Consider the following 25,242-nt stretch of genomic DNA (forward strand, 5'->3'; position numbering starts at 1 on the left):
CACATGTTAAAAAACAAGGAAATTTGTCTCTAGAAAAAATACAATATAGTACAATGGCAATGTGTTGTTATTGAGAAATTGTGGAAATAAAAACAGGAGGAACTTTTCTACTAAGCTCAATAAATTCTGTCCATCACCCTTATTTATTACATATTTATCTCAGTGATTAAAGTATTATATTTTGCACTAGTGAATTTTTTTTTTCTTTGCATGAGGGTGAGATCATTTTTACACTCAATAAAATTTTATCACATAATTAATAGAGAGAAGGTTATGAATATATATATATATATATATGTGTGTGTGTATGTATGTATATATATATATATATATATATATATATATATATATATATATATATATAATGTGCAATTTGTATATGTGATACCTTTACTAAAGGCAAATTGCAGGGTCAAGATGCATATCAGCATTTTACAGTTGGAGTATAGACACTGTACCAACTAAGGGTGTGTTACTAAACCCCAGACACAACTAAACGAAGACAGTTCCAGGATCAAATAAACATTTTATTTTAACAAAAGTACCTTTGACAGGCTTCTTCTCATACAGCAGTGCACAATCTAATCCTTTGGTTTTCTTTTTTTTTTCTTTGCCCACCACTCCTCCCAGGGGAGGTTTGTTCTTTTCTACCTTAATCCAACTCTATGGGCAAAGTGGAGGGCTCCCTTTAAAACTGACCTGGGAGTACTTCTGGCACCAAAACCATTGTACAGTAATCCCTCCTCCATCGCGGGGGTTGCGTTCCAGAGCCACCCGCGAAATAAGAAAATCCGTGAAGTAGAAACCATATGTTTATATGGTTATTTTTATATTGTCATGCTTGGGTCACAGATTTGCGCAGAAACACAGGAGGTTGTAGAGAGACAGGAACGTTATTCAAACACTGCAAACAAACATTTGTCTCTTTCAAAAGTTTAAACTGCGCTCCATGACAAGACAGAGATGACAGTTCAGTCTCACAATTAAAAGAATGCAAACATATCTTCCTCTTCAAAGGAGCAAACAAATCAATAGGGCTGTTTGCTTTTAAGTATGCGAAGCACCGCGGCACAAAGCTGTTGGAAGGCGGCAGCTCACACCCCCGCGTCAGGAGCAGAGAGAGAGACAGATAAAAAAATCAATACGTGCCTTCGTGCTTTTAAGTATACGAAGCACCGTGCTGCATGTCGCTTCACGAAGCAGCTGCACAGAAGGTAGCCAACGTGAAGATAATCTTTCAGCATTTTTAGACGAGCGTCCGTATCGTCTAGGTGTGCGAACAGCCCCCCTGCTCAATCCCCCTATGTCAGGATCAGAAAACGTCAGCGCAAGAGAGAGAGAGAGAGAGACAGAGAAAAGTAAGCCGGGTAGCTTCTCAGCCATCTGCCAATAGCGTCCCTTGTATGAAATCAACTGGGCAAACCAACTGAGGAAGCATGTACCAGAAATTAAAAGGACCCATTGTCCGCAGAAATCCGCGAACCAGCAAAAAATCCGCGATATATATTTAAATATGCTTACATATAAAATCCTCGATGGAGTGAAGCCGCGAAAGGCGAAGCGCGATATAGCGAGGGATCACTGTATACAAGAAGCACTTCCAGGTCAGGCAGGACAACCCTGGAACAAGGGATTCACCTCCTGACAACTCCCCCTGGTGATCCCCTATGGAACCCAATAGAGCAACCATGTGAAACCACAGTTCCCAGGCTACCTTGCAGGTGTCCAAACGGGGGCTTGTTGCAAGGGATGCTACCACCCAGTGTTTGGGGAGTGACCTGAGTCTGAGAGGCAATGTCCAACTGGCCCTTATTTCTTCTAGTTTCCCAACTGGGTAAATGTTGACTAACCAACCCTGTTGGGACTCTTCTCCGTCCTGGTCATATTTCTATTATGTTGGCCTCTTGGCCAGGTAAGGGATTTCCATCCTCCACAGCTATGATGATAGACCAAGCGTACCAGAACCCCCAGCATTCCTCCTGGTGGGGACAGGGAATGTCACAGCTCCCTTCCTGTCCATGCATTATCCTGGCCTCATTGCCAGGTAAGGGAGCAGGGTTCATAATAGCTGGGCTGCCGGTTCATCCATGACAGGAGGTTATGTGATATTTTTCTTAGTGTCACACAGTGAGTGGGATGAAAAGGTTTAGTCAGCATGGATCATTTCATTTAAGGTTAATAAAACACCATAATTTGCTTCACTTTGACAAAAAAGGCTCACTTGTCAAAATATCAAGTGATTCTTCTTGCTTGTACACTATCATTTTTCTACTTTAACATATCTGTAAAAATGTATTTTTTAGACAATTTTTTAGTTTTCATAAGAAAATGTCACTCCCAGTGAAAAGTGTTAACTATGTAATTTGCACTAATATAACAAATTCAGTTAACTATATTATTTTTCAAAATGTAATGTGTTTTTAAAAACAATCGTGAAGTCCAGAATAGAATAGTACCAGATGTCTTCTAAAACTGTTCATGGATTTGCATGTTTATAGAATTAGATGTAAATCACAATTTCATATTAGTGTGCATATATAGTATACAGTATGTCATGTTATATCCAAATTTCTTCATCATTTGTTTTTACACTATGCATGTTAAATGTAACAGAGTCCAAATAATAAAGCAAGTTAAAAGCTTTCTACACAATACAATTAACCCTTAGTGTATTTGTGAAAACATTTTATTTTCGACATTGATTATTCCAGAATGACTGAACCTAACAAGAAGCACCCCAAAACCATGCATAATTAAGAACTAATGGCATTTTCCTACATAGGCTTACACTGCATAAATACTATATTTATGCTGTTTATTGTAAAATTGCATTTGATTTTATTTAGATTTGTGGACTACATATTTTATTTTTCCCTTTATATTGTAAAAAAAAATATTTTCAATATTTTATTAACAGATTACCATGGATATTCGTATAGTATTGTACTGTATATAATAATGTTATTCCGTCAAAGTGTACTTTTGATTAGAAAATTTGTAATTATTTTTAATTGGTAAACAATTAGTTGTCCTCTCCATTGCTAAATCATTTGTGCATAGACAGCTCAAGTTCCTCTTCTGTCATTGGTCTTTTGTCCTTGTCTGGCAGACAATTAAGATGAAGGCAGAAGCTCGCCTGGACCTACTGAGGCAAATTGGTGTATCTGTAGATGTTTGGCTAAAGAGTGCCATGAACCAGGTGATGGAAGAGTTAGAAAATGAACGGTGGGCTAGCCTCCCTACCCTTTCCAACAATGACAGTTCACACACGGTATGTTTTTGTTAATGTTTTCTAAAAGATATGCTAATGAATTGCTTTTCACTATGAGAGTTTCTCTGAATCTGTTTTTTCCACACTCTCGTAGTGATGCAATGTTTTGTCAGTTTTAAGCAATACCTTTTAATTTGCTAATGTATGGAGCTGCTCAGTGATGGAGTAAATACTGCCTCACATATCCATAGTCCTTGGTTCAAATCTTGCACCCTGTTACGAGGCACGTCACTAGCATTACCACTTATTTGAGGACTATGCCCAACCCCTATAATATTCCTAGTCATACTTGTATGTTCAATTGTAAGTTATGGGGGTGATGCCCCTCATGCAGTCTTACACACTCAAAGAGCAAGTGGGGCTGGGCTGTCGAAGATCAGACGCTGGATGGCTGTGAACCCTGAAAGACAAAAAAAACAAACTCCACTGCCAGTTACTCTCTCTTGGATTTGCATATTCTCTCAATGTCTGCATGGAGATTTCTCCCGGCATTCTGGCTTTTCTCTTACAAAACTGAATTAAATAGAAAAACAGTGCTACTAGCTCACTGCTAGTAATGGCTTTGGCCAGATGAAATATTGAAATAAAAACATTGTTTCTTAGAGAAAAATTTACATAAGTAAAAGTTAAAGTATCTGACATGTAAACTACTCAACTAAAAATAAAAAAGCATGATCTGAAAAATGTACTCTGCTAAAAGTACAATTTAGTTTCTTAGAGATTAAAGGTAACCTAATTTAGTAAATTTCCTCAACTATATATTCTGTGCTTTGGATAGTGTAGGCAGAATATAGATATAAATAAAATATTTTATGTATCAAAAGGCATATTAATGGCATACTGTACAGTACAGTATATACACATACACACAAAATCTAGAAACAGTGTAATGTATATGGGCAGTTCAGTTTAAAACTGTAATTCTGTATACTTCTTACAAAAGCATGGTAAACAGGTAATAAGAAATATCCTTAAGTATCAGTTAACAATGCAGTCTATAGTTATTAATGACAAACCTTGTTTTAGACAGACTCAGGTCAAGTCAGGTTGGAGAGCATGCATTGATACAGCACATTGTCACACCCACCACACAACGAAACAGCTTGGGATCCCAGTTGGCAACACCCAAGGTAGACACATGGTCCACTCCCACCCTCCAGAAATGAACAATACAAATTTGCAATAGGGGACACGAGAACTGACACTAGTATTTACATCTAAACCTGCAAAAGGCTTTTTATTCTTGTTGATGTTAGGTAAATAGAATCAGCAAAGCATCAGCATGTAGAAACACATTTTTTCAACTCAAACTCAAATTCATGTGGTTGTGTTTTGAGTTTTCTGAAGTATATGAAAGCATTGAATAAGAAAACCAAATAGGTATCTATAGCAGTAAGTTTCTCAAACAGATAGGATCATTGAGTGTAGTACTAAATCTGTACAGGTCCTGTATATTTTGTCAATTATTACTTGAAAAATGTGCTTGAACAAATAAAATGCTTTGTGTCAGTTGATGATTATGTATTTCGTTAAAATAAAATCGAATCGAAGAGCAAGTAGCTCTTTTTCTTTTTCTTCTTTTGGCTGCTATCATTAGGGTTCACCACAGCAGATCATCTTTTTCCATATCTTCCAGTCCTCTGCATCTTGCTCTTTTACTTTCACCTGCATGTGCCCTCTCACCACTCTTAGGCCTTCATCTTGTCCTCTTACCTGGCAGCTCCATCCTTAACATCCTTCTCCCAGTTTACTCAGCATCTCTCCACTGCACATGTCCAAAGCAATGCAATCTCGCCATCCAAGCTGGGTAGACCCTGTAATGTACTCAATTCTAATCCTGTCCATCCCCGTCACACCCAATGCAAATCTTAACATGTTTAACTCTGCCACCTTCCGCTTTGCCTCCTGTTTTTTGGTCAGTGCCATAGTCTTCAACCCATATAACATAGCTGGTCTCACTACCATTTTGTAGACCTTCCTTTTCACTCTTGCTGGTACCCGTCTGTCACAAATCACTCCCGACTCTCTTCTCCAGCCATGCCACCCTGCCTGCACTGTCTTCTTCACTTCTGTTCCACAATGTCTGTTACTCTATACTATTGATCCCAAATATTTAAACTCCTCCACCTTTGCCAGCTCTACTCCCTGCATCCTCACCATTCCTCTAACCTCCCTCTCTTTCACACACATGTATTCTGTCTTGGTCCTAATGACCTTCATTCCTGTCCTTTATAGATCATATCTCCACCTCTCCAGGGTATCCTTGTCCTGCTCACTACTCTTGCTACAGATCACAATGTCATCTGCAGACATCATACTCCACAGGGACTCCTGTCTAATCTCATCTGTACATCACCATTGCAAATAAGAAAGGGCTCGGAGCTGATCCCTGATGTAATCCCACCTCTACCTTGAATGCAGCCGTCACTCCTACCGCAGACTTCACTGATATAATACTTCAGTTGTGCATATCCTGCACCACTCTTATATACTTCTCTGTCACTCCCAACTTCCTTATACAGTACCACAACTCCTCTCTAGGCATCCTGTCATATGCTTTCTCCAAATCCACAAAAACACAATGCAGCTCTTTCTGTCCTTCTCCATCAACACCCTCTGAGCAAACATCGCATCTGTAGTGCTCTTTCTTGGTATGAAACCATACTACAGCTCACTAATCATCACCTTCCTTCTTAACCTAGCTTCCACTACTCTTTCCCATCACTTCATGCTGTGGCTCATCAGTTGTATCCCTCTGTAGTTACTACAGCTCTGCACATCCCCCTTATTCTTAAATATCAGTACTAGTACACTTCTTTTGCACTGCTCAGGCATCCTTTCACTTTCCAAGATTGCATTAAACAATCTGGTTAAAAACTCCTCTGCCATCTCTCCTAAACACTTCCATGCTTCCACAGGTATTGTATGTCATCTGGACCAACAGCCTTCCCATTTTTCATCCCTTTCATACCTGTCCTTACTTCCTCTTTGCTAATCCATTGCACTTCCTGATTAGCTATCTCTACATCATCCAACCTTCTCTCTCGTTCTCTTAATCTTTATCCTTTATCACCCTAACCTGCTGCACATCTTTCCCAGCTCAGTCCCTCTATTTAGCCAATTGGTACAGGTCCGTTTCTCCCTCCTTAGTGTCCAACCTCTCATACAATTCATCATACACCTTTTTCTTTAGCCTTCGCCACCTCTCTCTTCACCTTGCGCCTTATCTCCTTGTACTCCTGTCTACTTTCTGCATCTCTCTGACTATCCCACTTCTTCACTTACCTCTTCCTCTCTATACTCTCCTGTACATCCCCATTCCACCATCAGGTTGTCTTGTCCTCCCATGTTCAGATGTCACACCGTGCACCCTTCTAGCTGCCTCCCTTACCACTCCTGCTGTAGTTGCCTCAGCCATCTGGTAATTCTTCACTGCCAGCCAGTGCCTGTCTTACCTCCTTCCTGAACTCAACCTTTCAGTCTTCATTTTTCAACTTCTACCAGTTGATCCTTGGCTCTGCCCTCACTTTCCTGCTCTTCTTGAAATCCAACGTAATCCTACAGACCCCCATTCCTATTCTGCCTAACAATGATTTTCCCTACCACCACCTTGCAGTCTCCAATCTCCTTCAGATTGACCCTCCTGCCTAAGGATACAATCTACCTGTGTGCATCTTCCTCCATTCTTGTATGTCATCCAGTGTTTCCTCCCTGTTCCTAAAATACATATTCACCACAGCCATGTTCATTCTTTTCTCAAAATCCACCATCATCTAACCTTCTTCATTCCTCTCCTTGATACCATCAGTGCAATGTTCTTCATTTACGCATTATGCACCAAAAAGGAGCTCTTTTGTTTAAAATGGTGTGTTCTGGTATCTCAGCTTATCCTTTCAGACAACTGGGCACAAATGCAATCACAAGAATACTCGGCTAAAGTAATGGATTTGCAGGTCATGGGGGCCAACGTGCTGATCTTGTTGGAGCCTGTTGCTTTTATCAAAATATTAAAGATGATTGTAACAGACTTGATAAGGACAATGTAACCTGACAATTTTTATCACTTTTTGTAGTGAAAGGTTCAGTTCATATTACTGTAGTTACAAAAAATAAACAGTACAGGCAGCTATCCTGCCATTTAACCTTAAAAAAAGGTCTGAAGCTCAGAAACTATGTTTTATATTATTAAAAAGAATGAAGCAAACAAGTAAAACTATCATCATTACCACTAGTTAAGACTGGTTCATTTAGAGAATTGTATATTAGCTTAAAAGCCATTATATTTAAATATAAAACATCAATAAACATTTTATAACATTTTTATTGTACAGTATTTATAGACCCATTCAGTAAAATATAGAAACATGTTTAATGGTAGAGTTTTGTACTTTTTTTAATATGAGAAAAAATAAATGAGGTAGATCAGAATTTTTGGAAAAAAATGGGCACTATTGTATTTGTGTATCATATATTTTTTACAGATATTCAGTGTTTTAGTACAGAGTTAATGTGCTTCTATAACAATACAAAACTCATCTATAAAATAATTTTGCTCTTTGAAACAGTTAATAATGGCAGCTAAAATACTTTTATATATATATATATATATATATATATATATATATATATATATATATATATATATATATGCACTTATCTTTATAAAAACATTTGTATCCAACAGGTTTTTGTGCAAAATGTGTAATTAATTTTGTGTATTTTTATTGAGTTTTTTTACAGTGTGATAACTACTCATTTCTAATATAGATGTAATTTATTAAAACAGTATGTTGTGATTGTTTCTTGCTAATCTTAAACTCTGTCATACACAAAGTAGAAGCCCCTTCCATTTAAACTGGCAGCTACTTTGTCAAAAGTCTTATGTTGTGGTGCAGATCACTCTATAGCTAGAATCACTGAACTTGAACAATATTGGTGAGCTATAGAGAAACACAAGTCATTTTTCAACTCTTTTACAATAAATGCACCGAAAAACTTTATCTATTATAAAAATATCTTTAATAATGGTAATGAGCTGTCTTGTCTTTTAATATCAATACTACAACTAACAGTTCCATCTTTATTTCTGTACATATAAATTTGCCTCAGTTTTGCAATCAGAAATTTACTGCACTCTCTTTCAGACATCAACAAGTATTAATTTTATTATTTATGTTGTATTATTATAAACACTCTACTGTTTTAAAAAATCAACTTCCATGTGCTTTCATACATTTGAGAAGGAGTTCATGTATACACATCACTTTTTGGGAAGCAGAATTCACACAGCATAATAAAGCTTCTTTGTTTCATGTGTTGAGACTGAACAGCTCTACTTAGTTTGGCCAGAGATGTCCAATCTGTACTATATAAAGTATGCTACCACTGTACTGAGAGCTTTCTGCCTTGTCGTCCATCACACAGGTACTCTCCACATGCAAAAAACAAAGTCACAACACATGAGATTTAAGGCAGGATCTTTATCAGTTGTTGGCCAATACACTGGGTCTTTTTAAAGCAATACACACAGATGAACCCACTGACATAACTAGAGAGAATGGCAAAACCATTTGCACACCAATATCATGATTGCCTACAACCCCAAAAATATTTGCTTGCAGTTATATTTTAATTATTGTAAACTTTGCATTTTCAACATAAGCAAACAATTGTACTTACTAATGACTTGCTTTAAAAATGCAACAAAGTAGAATTATTACTAAATAAATGCACTTTGTAAAGAGTACAAATATTTGCTTTTAAAAATACTTTGAAAAGAACATTTCCCTATACAATCTACTCATATTCAGTAACAACCACCACTGGTTTTAGGGCACTAATGTTCCTAGTTTCACCTATGCCACACACAATATGTCAAATTTTGCTGAAACTAAGATTATGTACTTCGGTCTGATTTGTCTTTAATACATTTTCCTTCTTACAAATGTTGTATATTTGAGTGAAAAAATCTTAAATGTATTTTAATTGAATTTAGTTGGATGCAAATGCTGAATCTGTGCTGATGTGTGAATACTTTTAGAAGACTGTGAATCAGGGTCTCATTTTGCATTGCTAATGAAATGTGTTTTCTTTCAGACAAGTGCAGATTTTGAGAGAGAAGAGGGAGAAGAATTTGAAGACAATATGGATGTATTTGATGACAGTAGCTCAAGTCCCTCAGGGACCTTGAGAAACTATCCTCTAACCTGCAAAGTCATCTATTCCTACAAGGTAGGTGATCAGTTTACACTTGAGTGCTGTCACTCCATATTGTCTTAATGTTGATATTTCTAAATTCCAGAAAAACTTGGCTCCTTAACTTCAGTTTAACAGAAGTGTGGTATAGTTTATCAATTGCAACAGCATTAGGTGAATAAAAGAACCTTCTATTTTGCATTCATTGTGACTTTAAATCATTTTGCAAAGAAGAACACTTGCATGGTTTGCATATCTTATAATTTGTAATAAATTGCCATCCATTCACTTCCTAACTTATGTGTCGGGTTCATGTCATGCCTCACAACTGTAGATTCCAGGGTTCAAATGTTCACTTGGACTGTTTTGTAGAGTTAGAAAATTCTCCCTGTGTCTGTGTGTGTGTGTTTCTCAAACTTTCCAAAGATCTGTATGTGACTCTCCATTGCCCATATGTCAGTGAATATGTATCAGTGTACCCTTTTACGGATGGTGCCTATCCAACGATTGCTTCTTCATTGCATCCAAAGGTTCCTGAACAGGCCACTCTCAACTGGTTTAAGTAATTTTATTATATGAAAATAATTTTCAATTCTGCAGCAAAGCTGCAATATTTATAATTAGTACCATACCCTTTTGATTTACAGTATAATGGCTACACTATAATATGTGTAGGCAGCAATTTGTTAAACCTGCAGTGTAAATTAAAGTACAAAGTTATAAAAGCGTTCAAAAACTCCCTTTAAAAAAGCATCATAACTTTACCAGTAGCTTATGCAAGTATATTGTCTATAAGATATGCCTTTGTACTTTTATGATTGCATTCATTTAGAAATGCTAGCAAGCATAACTCAAAAAGGTATCAAAATAGTAATATTGTTGGTTGTATACATCAGTCCATTTGGATTCACTTTGTGTAAAACAATATTAAGCATTTTGAGTTAGGTTAAAGCTTTGCTTTGAAACAGGAACATTTTAGACCCCCACTTAAATTACCCTGGCAATTCCTCTGCTGTGAAGTAGACTACTTTCATATTTTTAAAAACTATGAAGTGAGAATTCCACAAATTGAAAGTAGCTGCGCAATGTATGTAAGATCTCGGCTATTGTTCGTGTGAAAATAAATTTTCAGTTCATTTCTTTTGTCCTTGAGGACATTATCTATATTTTATGCTTTCAAAGGTTTGATAAAGATTTCACATTTATGAATTTGACTTATAACAATGTAATTGCAAGTTTTTTTTCAGTCAGACAACATGAATGTGTCTGCACAGCATTGATGGATTCCTTAGAACAAGATTAGGGCTTCATTTGTCTGATTTCATGGAGTTCTCTGCTCTTCTTTATAAACTTAATCACACTGTAATTGACTGATCTTGGGAATTACTACACTAGCCTTATCTTGTATTATTCTACTTGTGTTACTTTTACTGGATATTCAAATCTCTAATACAGCTGAGGGACAGCTCATCTAATCCCTGTGAAATACTTGATCATGTTTGATAAGTAGGCATTTCGCTAAGGGAGTCAGAAAGCAAGATTCATGCATTATTAGGAATAAAGTGTAAATGCTACAGCCTGCATGGACACATCGATTAAGAATATAATGTGCCAGGAGGTGGCCAAAATAAATAACACAAAGACTGATTACTGCAGAATGCTGTTGTCTACAAACACCAAAACCCTTTTACATTCAGATAGCAAAAAGCAAGAGCAGTGATTAGATAGTTAACAGATTAACACTGATCATAGACGCACAACACATGAGGAGGTTTTTCAAGACGTAGGCATCTACCAGTCACATTGTGCTATTGGTCACTAAAGATGCATCTACTAACAATGGTCCATTGCAAATTACTTTGGTTAATCTATATTACTAACCGAGAATGCTAAACCGGATGATGGACGCAGGCACATCCGGCCATGGGCCGTAGCTGCAAAAAGACGTACTGCGCAGGCGCAAAAAGAGTCCGCGAGAGTCGGCTGAGCCGCTGAGAAAGGCGGACAAAAGAGGGCGAGAGAGGCGGATGAGGGGCCGCGAGAGGCGCAGGCGCAAAAAGAGTCCGCAAGAGTCGGAAAAAGGCGGACAAAAGAGGGCGACAAAGGCGGATGAGGGGCCGCGAGTGGCGGACAAGACCACAGAAAAAAGGAGTGAGCACATACAAAAAGGAGTCACACAAGCACCGAAAAAAGGAAAAGGCACATAAAAAAGTACTCAACCGCGGGCAAAGCACAAGACACATTGCACACGAAACTAAACACAACAAAAAAAAAGAACAGACGAGCGCACAACGGCAAGGCACGACCACCCCCCCCTACAGGCACGGGACGGGACACACACCAAGAGGGGGATTCAACAAGCCCATGGAAGACAATAAAAAAGAACACAAAACCACCCCACAGACCCTACAAGCAAGGGACGGGACACACACAAAGAGGGGGATTCAAACAAGACACAGGAACACAAAAAGAAAGAAGACGCTCGCGCAACAACAATCCCCCCCACACATCCATAAGAAGTGACACCCAAAGCCACATATTCTAAAGTGAACGTCGACACCTTCACACTAGGCAGCATGGGTGTCGGCGTAGGTGTCAAGCCCATGGGACACAAAAAGAAAGAACAATCCTCAACCAAACCCCCCCCCCCCCCCCTCAATAAGAAGTGACACCCAAAACCACATTTCTAAAGGAAACGTCCATATTAAACATACGTCATCTGAACACCTTCACACTAGGCAGCATAGGTGTGAGCATAGGTGTATCTCCTTACAATAAAGCACTATTAACCGTTCAACTGCAGAAAAGGATACATATTAACAGTGAGTGCGATCCTCCTTATTTCGCAAAGCGGTGGCAAATCAATTAAAACTACAAAATAGCGCGTCACAAATAATTTACATGCAACAACGCGTCAGTCAAACGCCACAAGCAAAACATGCCCGTCGCGGACATCAACGCCAGACACCTGCTAAATGCTTACGCCAGTTGGCTGACAACGCCTTCAATAATGAGTCCACTATTGAGGAAAATTCATTGGGATTAATGAATGTCATTTGCAATCATTGTCATTCACTTAACTTCCCAGAAGAAACAACTGGCAATACAAATAATGAATTTACACGTAGTTGTCAAAAGGGTAAAATTACACTGCCTCCTTTACATATAATCACCACGGACCCAGTGTCATTGAAACAAAACCGAAATAAAGCTAGGTCAGAAATTAAAGACAGAGTAGAAAGCAAAGTAAAACGTCATAAACAGGTTGAACAAGGGGGCCACGCACTTGGTCAGCAGGTTACAGATAATGAAGACCGGAATTCAAAAGCTTGAAAAACATGAGCTCAACTGACCAAAGATACAAACTGAAACGAGAAAAACTACGGGGTCCGCAGTAGTCCAAAATGCACCGCGTAATAGTACGGACGAAGCTCTGTATTACCAGTGGGGGACTCCAGAATGACACGGGCAAACGCTCCGTATTAAACGTGCGTCATCCGGACACGTAGCTGCCCAGCGGGCACGGGTTCAAAACGCCGGGGGTAGGCGAGCGAAGCGAGCAGGGGGTGGAGCCCCCTTGTATTGAATATGCTACTTCCTACTGTCATATGCCTGATGGTGTTTGTTCTCTGGAGTACACTTCAATGTTATTTTCTTACACATCACACTGCATGCTCTGTCCATCTGTCTCTGTTACCACAGCATACATCTTTTTTTGGTCAGTACTATTTGTTTGATGACTGACAACTTTATAAGTAGATAGCAGTTACATGTATAGTTTGTTTTCAGTGCAGCATGCAATAATGGCACAATTTGATGTTTAAGAATTGTGAATCTGCTTATTTTTCTAACTTGGTGTTATTATAAAAAATAATGCTAACATTATTGTAAATGTTCATATCATCTACTGTTACTAGTAAATTGGGTGGAGTGGTGGCTCTGAGGCAACCCAAAGGTTGCCGGTTCGAATCCCCATCACAGCCAAAAGAGATCCTACTCTGCTGGACCCTTGAGCAAGGCCCTTAACTTTCAATTGCTCCAGGGGCGCTGTACAATGGCTGACCTTGTGCTCTGACCCCAAGGGGTATGCGAAAACTAACAAATTCCTAATGCAAGAAATTGTATAAGGCGAAATAAAGAACAATAAAAAAAAATAAAAGCCAAGCCTTTTTGTCAATAGCAGTGAACTTCTGTTGATAGCCACCAGATGGCATGCAATAAAATATCTTTCAATCTTTCATCTTTCAACCTGCTATATCCTAACACAGGGTCACGGGTGTCTTCTGGAGCCAATCCCAGCCAACACAGGGTACAAGGCAGGAACAAATCCCTGGGCAGGGCACCAGCCCAACGCAGCATGTTAAATTAAATATAAGGAAATATATAGGTCATATATGGAAAATTTGGATCTTCTTTTTTTTAATGGATTCTAGAGTAAACCAAGACAAATACATACATGTAGTAGAGAAATACATGTTATCTTTTGTGATGGAAAATTTTGAGGTAGCAGCCGAGGCTGAATTAGAAGATACAGAGACACAAGACATTGTAGAGAATGATGAATTAAGTGATATAGTTCTCACTGGTAAGCAAGACATAAAATAGCACCATAAATCATTTTCAACTGTCAGCACCATATATGAGAAATATTGAAATGAAATGACACAACCCACAAACCCATATCAGTGCTTCTCAAAGTATGTTCCATATGAGAGATTTGAGATAATGCCAGTGCATGCCAATTTATTTGCCCAGTAAAGTGGTAGTGCAGGTTTAAAGAGTGTCAGCTCAGAAGAAATAAGAAACCCAATTGGCCTTCACTTAGCAATGGAAGTTATGAAGTTTCTCAGAGATTCTATATTCGGGGATTCTGATACTGTATATTTTTTGGTCTTTTCAGAAATACATTCAGCTGTGACAGGTTCTTCCAGTTTATGACCACATGCCCAACTTTGATAACAAACTGTGACTATTGTGACAAATGCAGCATCCACCTGTGCTTTGTGCCAAACAGAAACTTTTTCATAACAGCTCATCGCAAATAGATAGGGTTCATCCTATCTAGGATCTATCATCCTATCTAGGAGGGACATCTATAAGTAGAACCTACCAACTCGGAGTAGTAGCAATCGGGATTTATAGGCCATCATAGGATTTGTTTTGGAGGTCATTAAAAAACAGACCATTCAACATGGTCTAAGTTGCATTTTTATTTAAAATCAATACAAAGTTAAAAAATATTCAATTTTTGTTGCACTTTAGTTGCACTGCAAGGAATGAATGAAAAAAATATTTTAGTTTTTTGCCTTGAATGTTCATTGGTCAAACTTTGCTGAAAATTCTACTATAAATACATTAAACTAACTATATTTGGTTTTTATGTTAATTCAAGAAAATCTTAAAATAACAAATCGATTGGTATGCCCACTTGTGTGTAATTTTAAGATTAAACAATGTTAAAAAAAACTAAACAAAGGGAACAGCCCATGTCAAGTTTAAAGAAATTTTGATATTTCTTAGTCAACATGAAAAAAAACATGGTAAAGGCATCACTTGAGCAAATTTTTTTTTCAGTATCTTTTCTGGATGAAAGAAGGATAAAATTAACCTGGGCAAAACGTTCTCAGTCATTGGGAAAAAAAATCAGGATTGAAGGAGTTAAAGGATAAGTTAGACATTTTTCAGGCTCAAGATATTTCTTCACAACTATGGTATATATTAATTTACCATATAAAATCCATCCATCCATCCATTGTCTCCCGCTTATCCGAGGTCGGGTCGCGGGGGCAGCAGCTTGAGCAGAGATGCCCAGACTTCCCTCTCCCCGGCCACTTCTTCTAGCTCTTCCGGGAGAATCCCAAGGCGTTCCCAGGCCAGTCGAGAGACATAGTCCCTCCAGCGTGTCCTGGGTCTTCCCCGGGGCCTCCTCCCGGTTGGACGTGCCCGGAACACCTCACCAGGGAGGCGTCCAGGAGGCATCCTGATCAGATGCCCGAGCCACCTCATCTGACTCCTCTCGATGCGGAGGAGCAGCGGCTCTACTCTGAGCCCCTCCCGGATGACTGAGCTTCTCACCCTATCTTTAAGGGAAAGCCCAGACACCCTGCGGAGGAAACTCATTTCAGCCGCTTGTATTCGCGATCTCGTTCTTTCGGTCACTACCCATAGCTCATGACCATAGGTGAGGGTAGGAACATAGATCGACTGGTAAATTGAGAGCTTCGCCTTGCGGCTCAGCTCCTTTTTCACCACGACAGACTGATACAATGCCCGCATTACTGCGGATGCCGCACCGATCCGCCTGTCGATCTCACGCTCCATTCTTCCCTCACTCGTGAACAAGACCCCGAGATACTTGAACTCCTCCACTTGGGGCAGGATCTCGCTCCCAACCCTGAGAGGGCACTCCACCCTTTTCCGGCTGAGGACCATGGTCTCGGATTTGGAGGTGCTGATTCTCATCCCAGCCGCTTCACACTCGGCTGCGAACCGATCCAGAGAGAGCTGAAGATCACGGCCTGATGAAGCAAACAGGACAACATCATCTGCAAAAAGCAGTGACCCAATCCTGAGCCCACCAAACTGGACCCCCTCAACACCCTGGCTGCGCCTAGAAATTCTGTCCATAAAAGATATGAACAGAATCGGTGACAAAGGGCAGCCCTGGCGGAGTCCAACTCTCACTGGAAACGGGTTCGACTTACTGCCGGCAATGCGGACCAAGCTCTGGCACCGATCGTACAGCGACTGAACAGCCCTTATCAGGGGGGCCGGTACCCCATACTCTCGGAGTACCCCCCACAGGATTCCCCGAGGGACACGGTCGAATGCCTTTTCTAAGTCCACAAAACACATGTAGACTGGTTGGGCAAACTCCCATGCACCCTCCAGGACCCTGCTAAGGGTATAGAGCTGGTCCACTGTTCCGCGACCAGGACGAAAACCACACTGTTCCTCCTGAATCCGAGGCTCGACTATCCGACGGACCCTCCTCTCCAGGACCCCCTGAATAGACTTTTCCAGGGAGGCTGAGGAGTGTGATCCCTCTGTAGTTGGAACACACCCTCCGATCCCCCTTCTTAAAGAGGGGGACCACCACCCCGGTCTGCCAATCCAGAGGCACTGTCCCTGATGTCCATGCGATGTTGCAGAGGCGTGTCAGCCAAGACAGTCCTACAACATCCAGAGCCTTGAGGAACTCCGGGCGTATCTCATCCCCCCCCGGGGCCCTACCACCAAGGAGTTTTTTGACCACCTCGGTGACCTCAGTCCCAGAGATGGGGGAGCCCACCTCTGAGTCCCCAGGCTCTGCTTCCTCATTGGAAGGCATGTTAATGGGATTGAGGAGGTCTTCGAAGTATCCCCCCCACCGACCCACAACATCCCGAGTCGAGGTCAGCAGCGCACCATCCCCACCATATACAGTGTTGACACTGCACTGCTTCCCCTTCCTGAGACGCCGGATGGTGGACCAGAATCTCCTCGAAGCCGTCCGAAAGTCATTCTCCATGGCCTCCCCAAACTCCTCCCACGCCCGAGTTTTTGCCTCAGCAACCACCAAAGCCGCATTCCGCTTGGCCTGCCGGTACCTATCAGCTGCCTCCGGGGTCCCACAGGACAAAAGGGTCCTGTAGGACTCCTTCTTCAGCTTGACGGCATCCTTCACCGCCGGTGTCCACCAGCGGGTTCGGGGATTGCCGCCACGACAGGCACCGACCACCTTACGGCCACAGCTCCGGTCAGCTGCCTCAACAATAGAGGCACGGAACATGGCCCATTCGGACTCAATGTCCCCCACCTCCCTCAGGATGTGGTCGAAGTTCTGCCGGAGGTGGGAGTTGAAGCTACTTCTGACAGGGGGCTCTGCCAGACGTTCCCAGCAGACCCTCACAACACGTTTGGGCCTACCACGCCTGACCGGCATCCTCCCCCACCATCGAAGCCAACTCACCACCAGGTGGTGATCAGTTGACAGCTCCGCCCCTCTCTTCACCCGACTGTCCAAGACATGTGGCAGCAAGTCCGACGACACGACCACAAAGTCGATCATCGAACTGAGGCCTAGGGTGTCCTGGTGCCAAGTGCACATATGAACACCCCTATGCTTGAACATGGTGTTCGTTATGGACAATCCGTGACGAGCACAGAAGTCCAATAACAAAACACCGCTCGGGTTCAGATCAGGGGGGCCATTCCTCCCAATCACGCCCTTCCAGGTCTCACTGTCATTGCCCACGTGAGCATTGAAGTCTCCCAGCAGAACGAGGGAGTCCCCAGAAGGTATGCCCTCTAGCACCCCCTCCAGGGACTCCAAAAAGGGTGGGTACTCCGAACTGCTGTTCGGCGCATACGCACAAACAACAGTTAGGACCCGTCCCCCCACCCGAAGGCGAAGGGAGGCTACCCTCTCGTCCACCGGGGTAAACCCCAATGTACAGGCTCCAAGTTGGGGGGCAATAAGTATACCCACACCTGCTCGGCACCTCTCACCGGGGGCAACTCCAGAGTGGTAGAGAGTCCAGCCCCTCTCAAGGAGATTGGTTCCAGAGTCCAAGCTGTGCGTCGAGGTGAGTCCGACTATATCTAGCCGGAACCTCTCAACTTCGCGCACTAGCTCAGGCTCCTTCCCCTTCAGAGAGGTGACATTCCACGTCCCAAGAGCCAGTTTCTGTAGCCGAGGATCGGACCGCCAAGGTCCCCGCCTTCGGCCACCACCCAACTCACACTGCACCCGACCTCCTTGGCCCCTCCCATAGGTGGTGAGCCCATGGGAAGACCATATAAAATTTTGTTCTAAAATAAAGATTTTTTTAATACATATTGAAAATACATTTACTGTATTAGTAGGTCACAAGAGAGCACTATAGAACATGTTAAAAAAAAAAAAAAAAACTATAAATATTACTAAATACATCCAGTTTGAATTGGCAAAGATGTCAATTTTAAATAAGTTGCTGTCCACATTTGTGAGGCTTCCTTGTGATGACAGAACAAAACTAGAAATAATCATTTTATCACATATTCGTGGTCCTATTTTCTTGAAGTAAGGATACGTTATTTGCTCATTTGTGTGCTTGCAGTAACCATGGAGGTGTGACAATGCAGTGCTTTGTGAATTTATTTTACATAGGCCATAAAGTGAGATGCACAGCAAATGATTGTCAGCGTAATGAAAAGAGCACATAAGAGTTTCAGTGTTCTTTGTAGAAATAACGAACTGAACTGAACACACTGCATTGTATTTAAATACAAGCCTTAGATTTTTTTAGAGACCAAGACACTTTTGTCACTTTTGTTTAGTTTATACATGTAACTCCAAAAAGGGCAAAGTGTATGGCAGAGAAAGCTCAAAGACCACAAGCCTATTGTCTTTTTTTGAGGCATGATGAATCACTTTTGCTGACAATATCTTAATAAAAGAACTGAGCACAATGTTTTTATAAACAAAAATTAAAAATAAAGAAACAATATACAGTAATCCCTCGCTATATCGCGCTTCGTCTTTCGCGGCTTCACTCTATTGCGGATTTTATATGTAAGCATATTTAAATATATATCGCGGATTTTTTGCTGGTTCGCGGATTTCTGAGGACAATGGGTCTTTTAATTTCTGGTACATGCTTCCTCAGTTGGTTTGCCCAGTTGATTTCATACAAGGGACGCTATTGGCAGATGGCTGAGAAGCTACTCAACTTACTTGTCTCTCTCTCTTGCACTGACTTTCTCTGATCCTGACGTAGGGGGATTGAGCAGGGGGGCTGTTCGCACACCTAGACGATATGGACGCTCGTCAAAAAATGCTGAAAGATTATCTTCACATTGCTACCTTCTGTGCAGCTGCTTCGTGAAGCGACATGCTGCACAGTGTTTCGCATACTTAAAAGCTCGAAGGGCACGTATTGATTTTTGATTGTTTGTTTTTCTCTGTCTCTCTCTCTACTCCTGATGGAGGGGGTGTGAGCTGCTGCCTTCATTGTAACTGCTTTGTGCCACTGTGCTTCGCATACTTAAAAGCCAAACAGCCCTATTGACTTGTTTGCTTTCCTCTGTCTTTATGACAGTCTCTGCTCCTGACGTGCACTCCTTTGAAGAGGAAGATATGTTTGCATTCTTTTAATTGTGAGACGGAACTGTCATCTCTGTCTTGTCATGGAGCACAGTTTAAACTTTTGAAAAAGAGACAAATGTTTGTTTGCAGTGTTTGATTAACGTTCCTGTCTCTCTACATCCTCCTGTGTTTCTGTGCAAATCTGTGACCCAAGCATGACAATATAAAAATAACCATATAAACATATGGTTTCTACTTCGCGGATTTTCACCTTTCGCGGGGGGGTCTGGAACGCAACCCCCGCGATGGAGGAGGGATTACTGTACAGTATTTCTTGTTGGTTATTTCTCAGGCCTCTCAACCTGATGAGCTGACTATTGAGGAGCAAGAGGTTTTGGATGTAATTGAAGATGGGGACATGGAGGACTGGGTAAAGGTATGTACAATTTAAAGCTTTTTTTTTTTATATATAACTATTTTCCATTTTTTATTAACTGTGCAAATGAGCATAAAGGTGTACGTGTATATATGTATATATAAAGTTAGGTGCATCACCCATTCATGACCTCAAGAATAAAGTTGACATGCCTGAGTCCACTCCCTACTCTTTAATTTTACTCACACACCACACAATGTTTAGTCAGGACCATCGGCTTTTCCACTACAATGAAGACCTCTACTATGGAGTCAATTAATAAATTGCAAAAATGAGTTTACAAAGCTTCTGTTATAACATGTTATGTGAGGATTTTCATCGTTGTCACTAGTTTTCAATCTGCCTTACCCGGTGTTCTGCTTGTTTAGGCAGTTATTTACTGTTGAGCATACCTGCTATAAGTAGCTACAGAATTGCACTCTTATTTGCCCTTGTATCTTCTCTGCTCATTGTTAATCTTTATTGTTAAGATTAAAATTAAGCAAATAAAAGTCCACAAGAAAAAAATTAACTAATAGTAAAATAATTTTAAAAAGAGTTAAGCATATAAAACTATGGCAAAAAAGATTTCTCTATGCCCTATAAATGTAAATCTGACACTACTATACTTATCTTAAAGCAGTAAAGAAAAAAAGTCCCTCTATTGAAACTGGGAGATCAATTAGAGGTAAAATAATGTGATGAAATGATGAAAACCTTCATATTATAACTTGAGTAGTAATTTTTCAGCTTTGATTTTGTGATGTACTCAAAACTAAATGTGTGCAATGTATCCTTGTTGCAACACTGCATAATGTTGTGATACATGCAGATGTTTAAAATCAATTCGGTAATTGTTCAGATTTACTCTTGTAATCTTAACAGGCACGGAATAAAGCGGGGCATATAGGTTACGTCCCTGAGAAGTACCTTCAGTTCCCTACATCCAACAGCCTACTTAGCATGCTTCAGTCCCTCGCTGCACTTGATGCAAGATCTCACACTTCAAGCAACTCCACAGAGCCTGAGCTGGCATCAGGCAGTGTGAATGGGGATACAAACAGTAAGTTAAATTTTCAATTTCTATGATGACTTAATGTAATATTCTTCAATTTAAATGTTTTTTTTTAAAGATTCTTGTGTTTTTGCTTACATTTTACAAAATCTATTTCCCATTCTTGTTGTGCTTTCACAGTGAGTTTTGTCAAGGCTCTATATGACTATGAAGGTCAGACCGACGATGAGTTATCCTTCCCTGAAGGTGCTATTATTCGCATCCTGAATAAAGATAACCAAGAAGATGATGGGTTTTGGGAAGGAGAGTTTAATGGTCGTATTGGAGTCTTTCCCTGTGTTCTAGTGGAGGAACTAGCAGGCTCAGAAAATGGAGACTCCCAGTGGATAGGGGACACACAGGTAATAAAGCTAAATTCTTCTCCAAGGCTGGACCATCAGCAATTGTGTTTTTTTTTATATATGATGGGGATCCAAAAATCTTCAGAATCAGTCAGTAGCACAGAAATAGTGTAGTTCTCAAGGATGGAACTAGGTGTCGTATGCCTGCAGTCTTGTGAACCTTCTTAGCATTAGACTCGTGCGTCACTCAAGCTTTAACAACAGTGCTAAAAGCTTTAGTCCCAAATGTCACATGGGCAACAATACAGATGCTTTTTGTGTAAGACACGAGGATTACTCAGGCTGTAAAAGTGCCAGTAGCATTAGTGCCGAATGTTACTCAGGCAATTGTATTGGCATGACTTGTGTAGGCATCAGGCCCGAGTGTTATGGGCAACTGTGTAGTTGCGTCTTCTCCTAGCATCATAATGGCGTCTTGTAAGAAATGCCTCTCATCAGCAGTGATGACAAAGTAAATCTGACCTTAGGCAATGAAATTGAAACAATCAGTGAAACTGAAAGTGATTCTGGTGAATCCGAAAGTGACACTCATATCACTCGCACATGTGCAGTGTGCTGTTCATATTATTATTATTGTATTTGTATCATTATATTATTTCTACACTCTGACTTCGTACTTTTATGGTTTTCGCATGTTTTACAGTAGAAAGATTAAATTTAATACAATGTAATTTTTCAAGCCAAAAAACATTTGTTTTTTTGAGAAAAAATGTAACGCTAAGAGGAGGTTAATCCAATGAGTGACGCTGTGCTGATTTGTGTTTTTCTGTCATTTATTCTAAAATTTTGAAGATCACTTCAGCTTACCCCCTAAGGCCAAAAAAAAAGCATATCACACATCCAGATAACTATGATCGCATTATTTCACATTGACTACTTGTTTATATATAATTTGTTTCCTCTAAACAGATTGTTACTCAGCAACATTACACTGAAGTGCTGAGGTGTCTGCAGGAAAGCGTGAGGGAAAAAAAAATGAGTTACACATGCAAAACAGCATTTTGCACCATGGCAATGCAACTGCACACACTGCATTCTCAGTCAAGGAATTTTTGACCAAAAACAATGTGTTAGTTGCTTTCCAACCCTGCCCCCAGTATTTGCAAGATCATGCTCTCTGTGTGACTCCTTTTTGTCCCCAAAATTAAAATTGAGATTCAAATGAAGATAACTTGCTACCATGGAAGAAATCCTGGAAAAAACTGCAGGAGGCTTTCAGACATAGTAACAAAAAATGAGTACAGGAAATGTTTCCAGGAATGGAACAAGTGTCGGGACATTACATTATAGCTCACAAAAATAATTGACCAAATTCAGTGCAAGAAATCAGAAAATACATTTTTAGTTTGCTGCAAGCAAAACAGCTTTTATTGTCAAAAGTGATTGATGAATTGAAAGCAGCAAAGGTTTTGGTACATTATTGGTTTTGTGACATTGTATGCTATTCACAGGTTTCTGTCATTTCCTTGTCATTGTTATTATGCAGATATTCAACTTGCAAACAAAAACACACTGCCATGAAACTAAAGTAATGCTAATAAACGATGGTGTACACAGCCTGTCAACGCATGTCTTGTTTTATTTGATGGGATGGAGAAAGGGAGAGCACATAATGGTAATTCCATGTACCCTGTGTATTATGATATATAACACATATGCTTCTAAGCTAATCCAGTGCGCCCACCATATCATTATTCAGTCTAAATTAAAGCAAATTGTTTTACAATAAAAGATCATGCATGTGAGTATGTGCCATTTACTTGAATACCTCATATGTGTGGGTTTTATTTTTTGGGTGTCTTTTTAATTTTATTGAATAGTTTTGTTTTTTTTTATTAAAGCTTGTTGTGTAAAAGATCTGTTAAGTTATCAGCCCCACAAGGTGACATAAAGTAGCTCCCTGTGCTAGAGGCTAATTCACCATCTTTTATGTAAAGAGTCTTTTTGTAAACATGAAGTGAATGTTAGGAAACTGTCAATCAGATTTTTTGCAAGCCTTAATGGAGGTGGAAACAGCTATATCCTTCCTCAAATAAAGATGTTTACAATTCAGGATCATAACTAAATGCATTTTCTGGAAGTGCCAGCTTTTTCTCAGTTTATTTTATATCTTGGGGGGATGGAATGGTGGAGTTTGTTTGGGTTTGTTGTTTGCTCCAGCCTTTCAAGCATTCATCACTGACCTCATTCTAGCGATTCCATAAAGAAATTCAGAATCCAAATCAGTATATCTATAATGCTACAATTTCTGTAAAATACATTAAACACACATGAAACTTTATTAAAAAAGAAAAAGCATTTATTTTTCAGGTATTTGCTGTTCATGGAATCAACAAGATATATGACGAAGTGAAATCCGTTCCCTTTGCTACCACTGTACTTCACAGTTTTATGCTTTTGTAATTGTTCAAATTTTATTTCATGTGACTTCCCTCAGTCATTATACATTAGTGTGGCTCAGTCTGTGCATGGTGGGCATCACTATTTTGTTTTTTTTTTTGTATCGGCTCTATATGTGATGTTTTTAAACCCACTCTGTCTTACAGATAGTCTTATTCTGCATTGAAATGTCTTCCCAACAATCATAAATAATAAACACTTCTCTGCTTGCTAAGTAGAGAAGAATTCAACAACATGTATGTCAGGCAAGGTTATTAATTTTACCTTTTTATATTAGTTTTTATTTCTAGATTTGTTTCTGACCTTACTTGGAAATTCAGTTTAGTTTTACTTTTCCTTCATTGTGTGTTCTTAGTTTTAATTTAGTTTTTATTTAAATGCTGTGTGATCACCTTCCGTCTGTCACCAGCCGCCATTCACTGGACGAGTATGTGCGGATGGCTCGTGGTGGATGACTTTCTATTTTAGAGTTAAAAGTTACAAGGGTTAAAGACTAATGGCAAGAGTATTCATTCAAAAACGAAAGCTAGCAATATTTTTTGTATATTATTATTTTATTTCAGTTAGTCTTTCCAGCTACTTTAATCATTTCGTTTTGTTTTAGTTTTTCATGTCAGCTTTGTTAATTATTTCAGTTTACGAACTTGTTTTTTTAATTATAGTTTCAGTTTTGATTTTAGTTTTCGTTAACTATAATAACTAAAATGGAGTCACTTTTATACACTGTGTTCAGGGAGAGATATATAAATAACACTTGAGCTGTGTGTTTTGTATTTTTTTTCCAAGTAATGATTACGTTTACATGAGGCATCTGCAACATTTTAATTTCTAAATAATATCAAATAATCTAAAATAATTCTGCAACTATCACTCTGCATGTCTCAAGTTTAAAGGGAAGCTTACTAACGTGAACATCATGATTGGAGGGTATGTGGGATGTTGTAGTTAACAAGGCTTATTTTCTGCCCTTTCCACAATTAAAGCAGCAACAGCCTGAACAAATGCATCAATGTAGGTTTTTATTTTGGACATATTTTAACCAACTGTGTAGCAGTACTCTCGCAAATACCACCTGTATGCATGCAAGGTAGTCTGTTAACCAGTCTTTAGTGAGCTGTATTTGGTAAGTCACCATGAGTGTATTGTGAGCACAGTTCAAGTTGGACTCAGAGTTGGTTAAGGCTGGGAGACATACAAGTACAATAAGAACAAGGGGCTAAAAATAAATGATGGTTTGCTTGATTGGAGGATAAAGGACAATGCCCTGGCACTTTCTATTGCAAATTAAAATAACTTGCACAAGTCCAAAAAAAGTACATCATTATATGATGCAAGTACACAGTGCAGTTATAGTATTTGTGCTTCCCAGTTTATATCAACAGTGCCAGGGGTCCCAACCGCTACCACAGCTTCCACTGTCACTATGCCAGACCATGTATGCAATGAAAAAATATGGGTTGCCTCATTTATTGAAGAGAATAACTTGTCTTTCACTAC

At 39.8% G+C, this 25,242-nt stretch overlaps 1 protein-coding gene across 2 annotated transcripts in view; it reads left to right on the forward strand.

The window, feature by feature from the left end:
• LOC114650607 (F-BAR and double SH3 domains protein 2-like) overlaps nucleotides 1-25,242 on the forward strand; it is a 280,162-nt gene that overhangs the window by 240,679 nt on the left and 14,241 nt on the right. For both annotated transcript variants that reach the window (XM_028800358.2, XM_028800359.2), the window contains 5 exons: nucleotides 3,110-3,271; nucleotides 9,368-9,502; nucleotides 19,867-19,950; nucleotides 20,815-20,992; nucleotides 21,125-21,345. In XM_028800358.2, coding sequence (XP_028656191.1) covers nucleotides 3,110-3,271; nucleotides 9,368-9,502; nucleotides 19,867-19,950; nucleotides 20,815-20,992; nucleotides 21,125-21,345 — 780 coding nt within the window. The remainder of the gene's footprint in view (nucleotides 1-3,109; nucleotides 3,272-9,367; nucleotides 9,503-19,866; nucleotides 19,951-20,814; nucleotides 20,993-21,124; nucleotides 21,346-25,242) is intronic.

This window comes from Erpetoichthys calabaricus, chromosome 4, assembly GCF_900747795.2.
Source record: "Erpetoichthys calabaricus chromosome 4, fErpCal1.3, whole genome shotgun sequence".
NCBI lineage: Eukaryota > Metazoa > Chordata > Cladistia > Polypteriformes > Polypteridae > Erpetoichthys > Erpetoichthys calabaricus.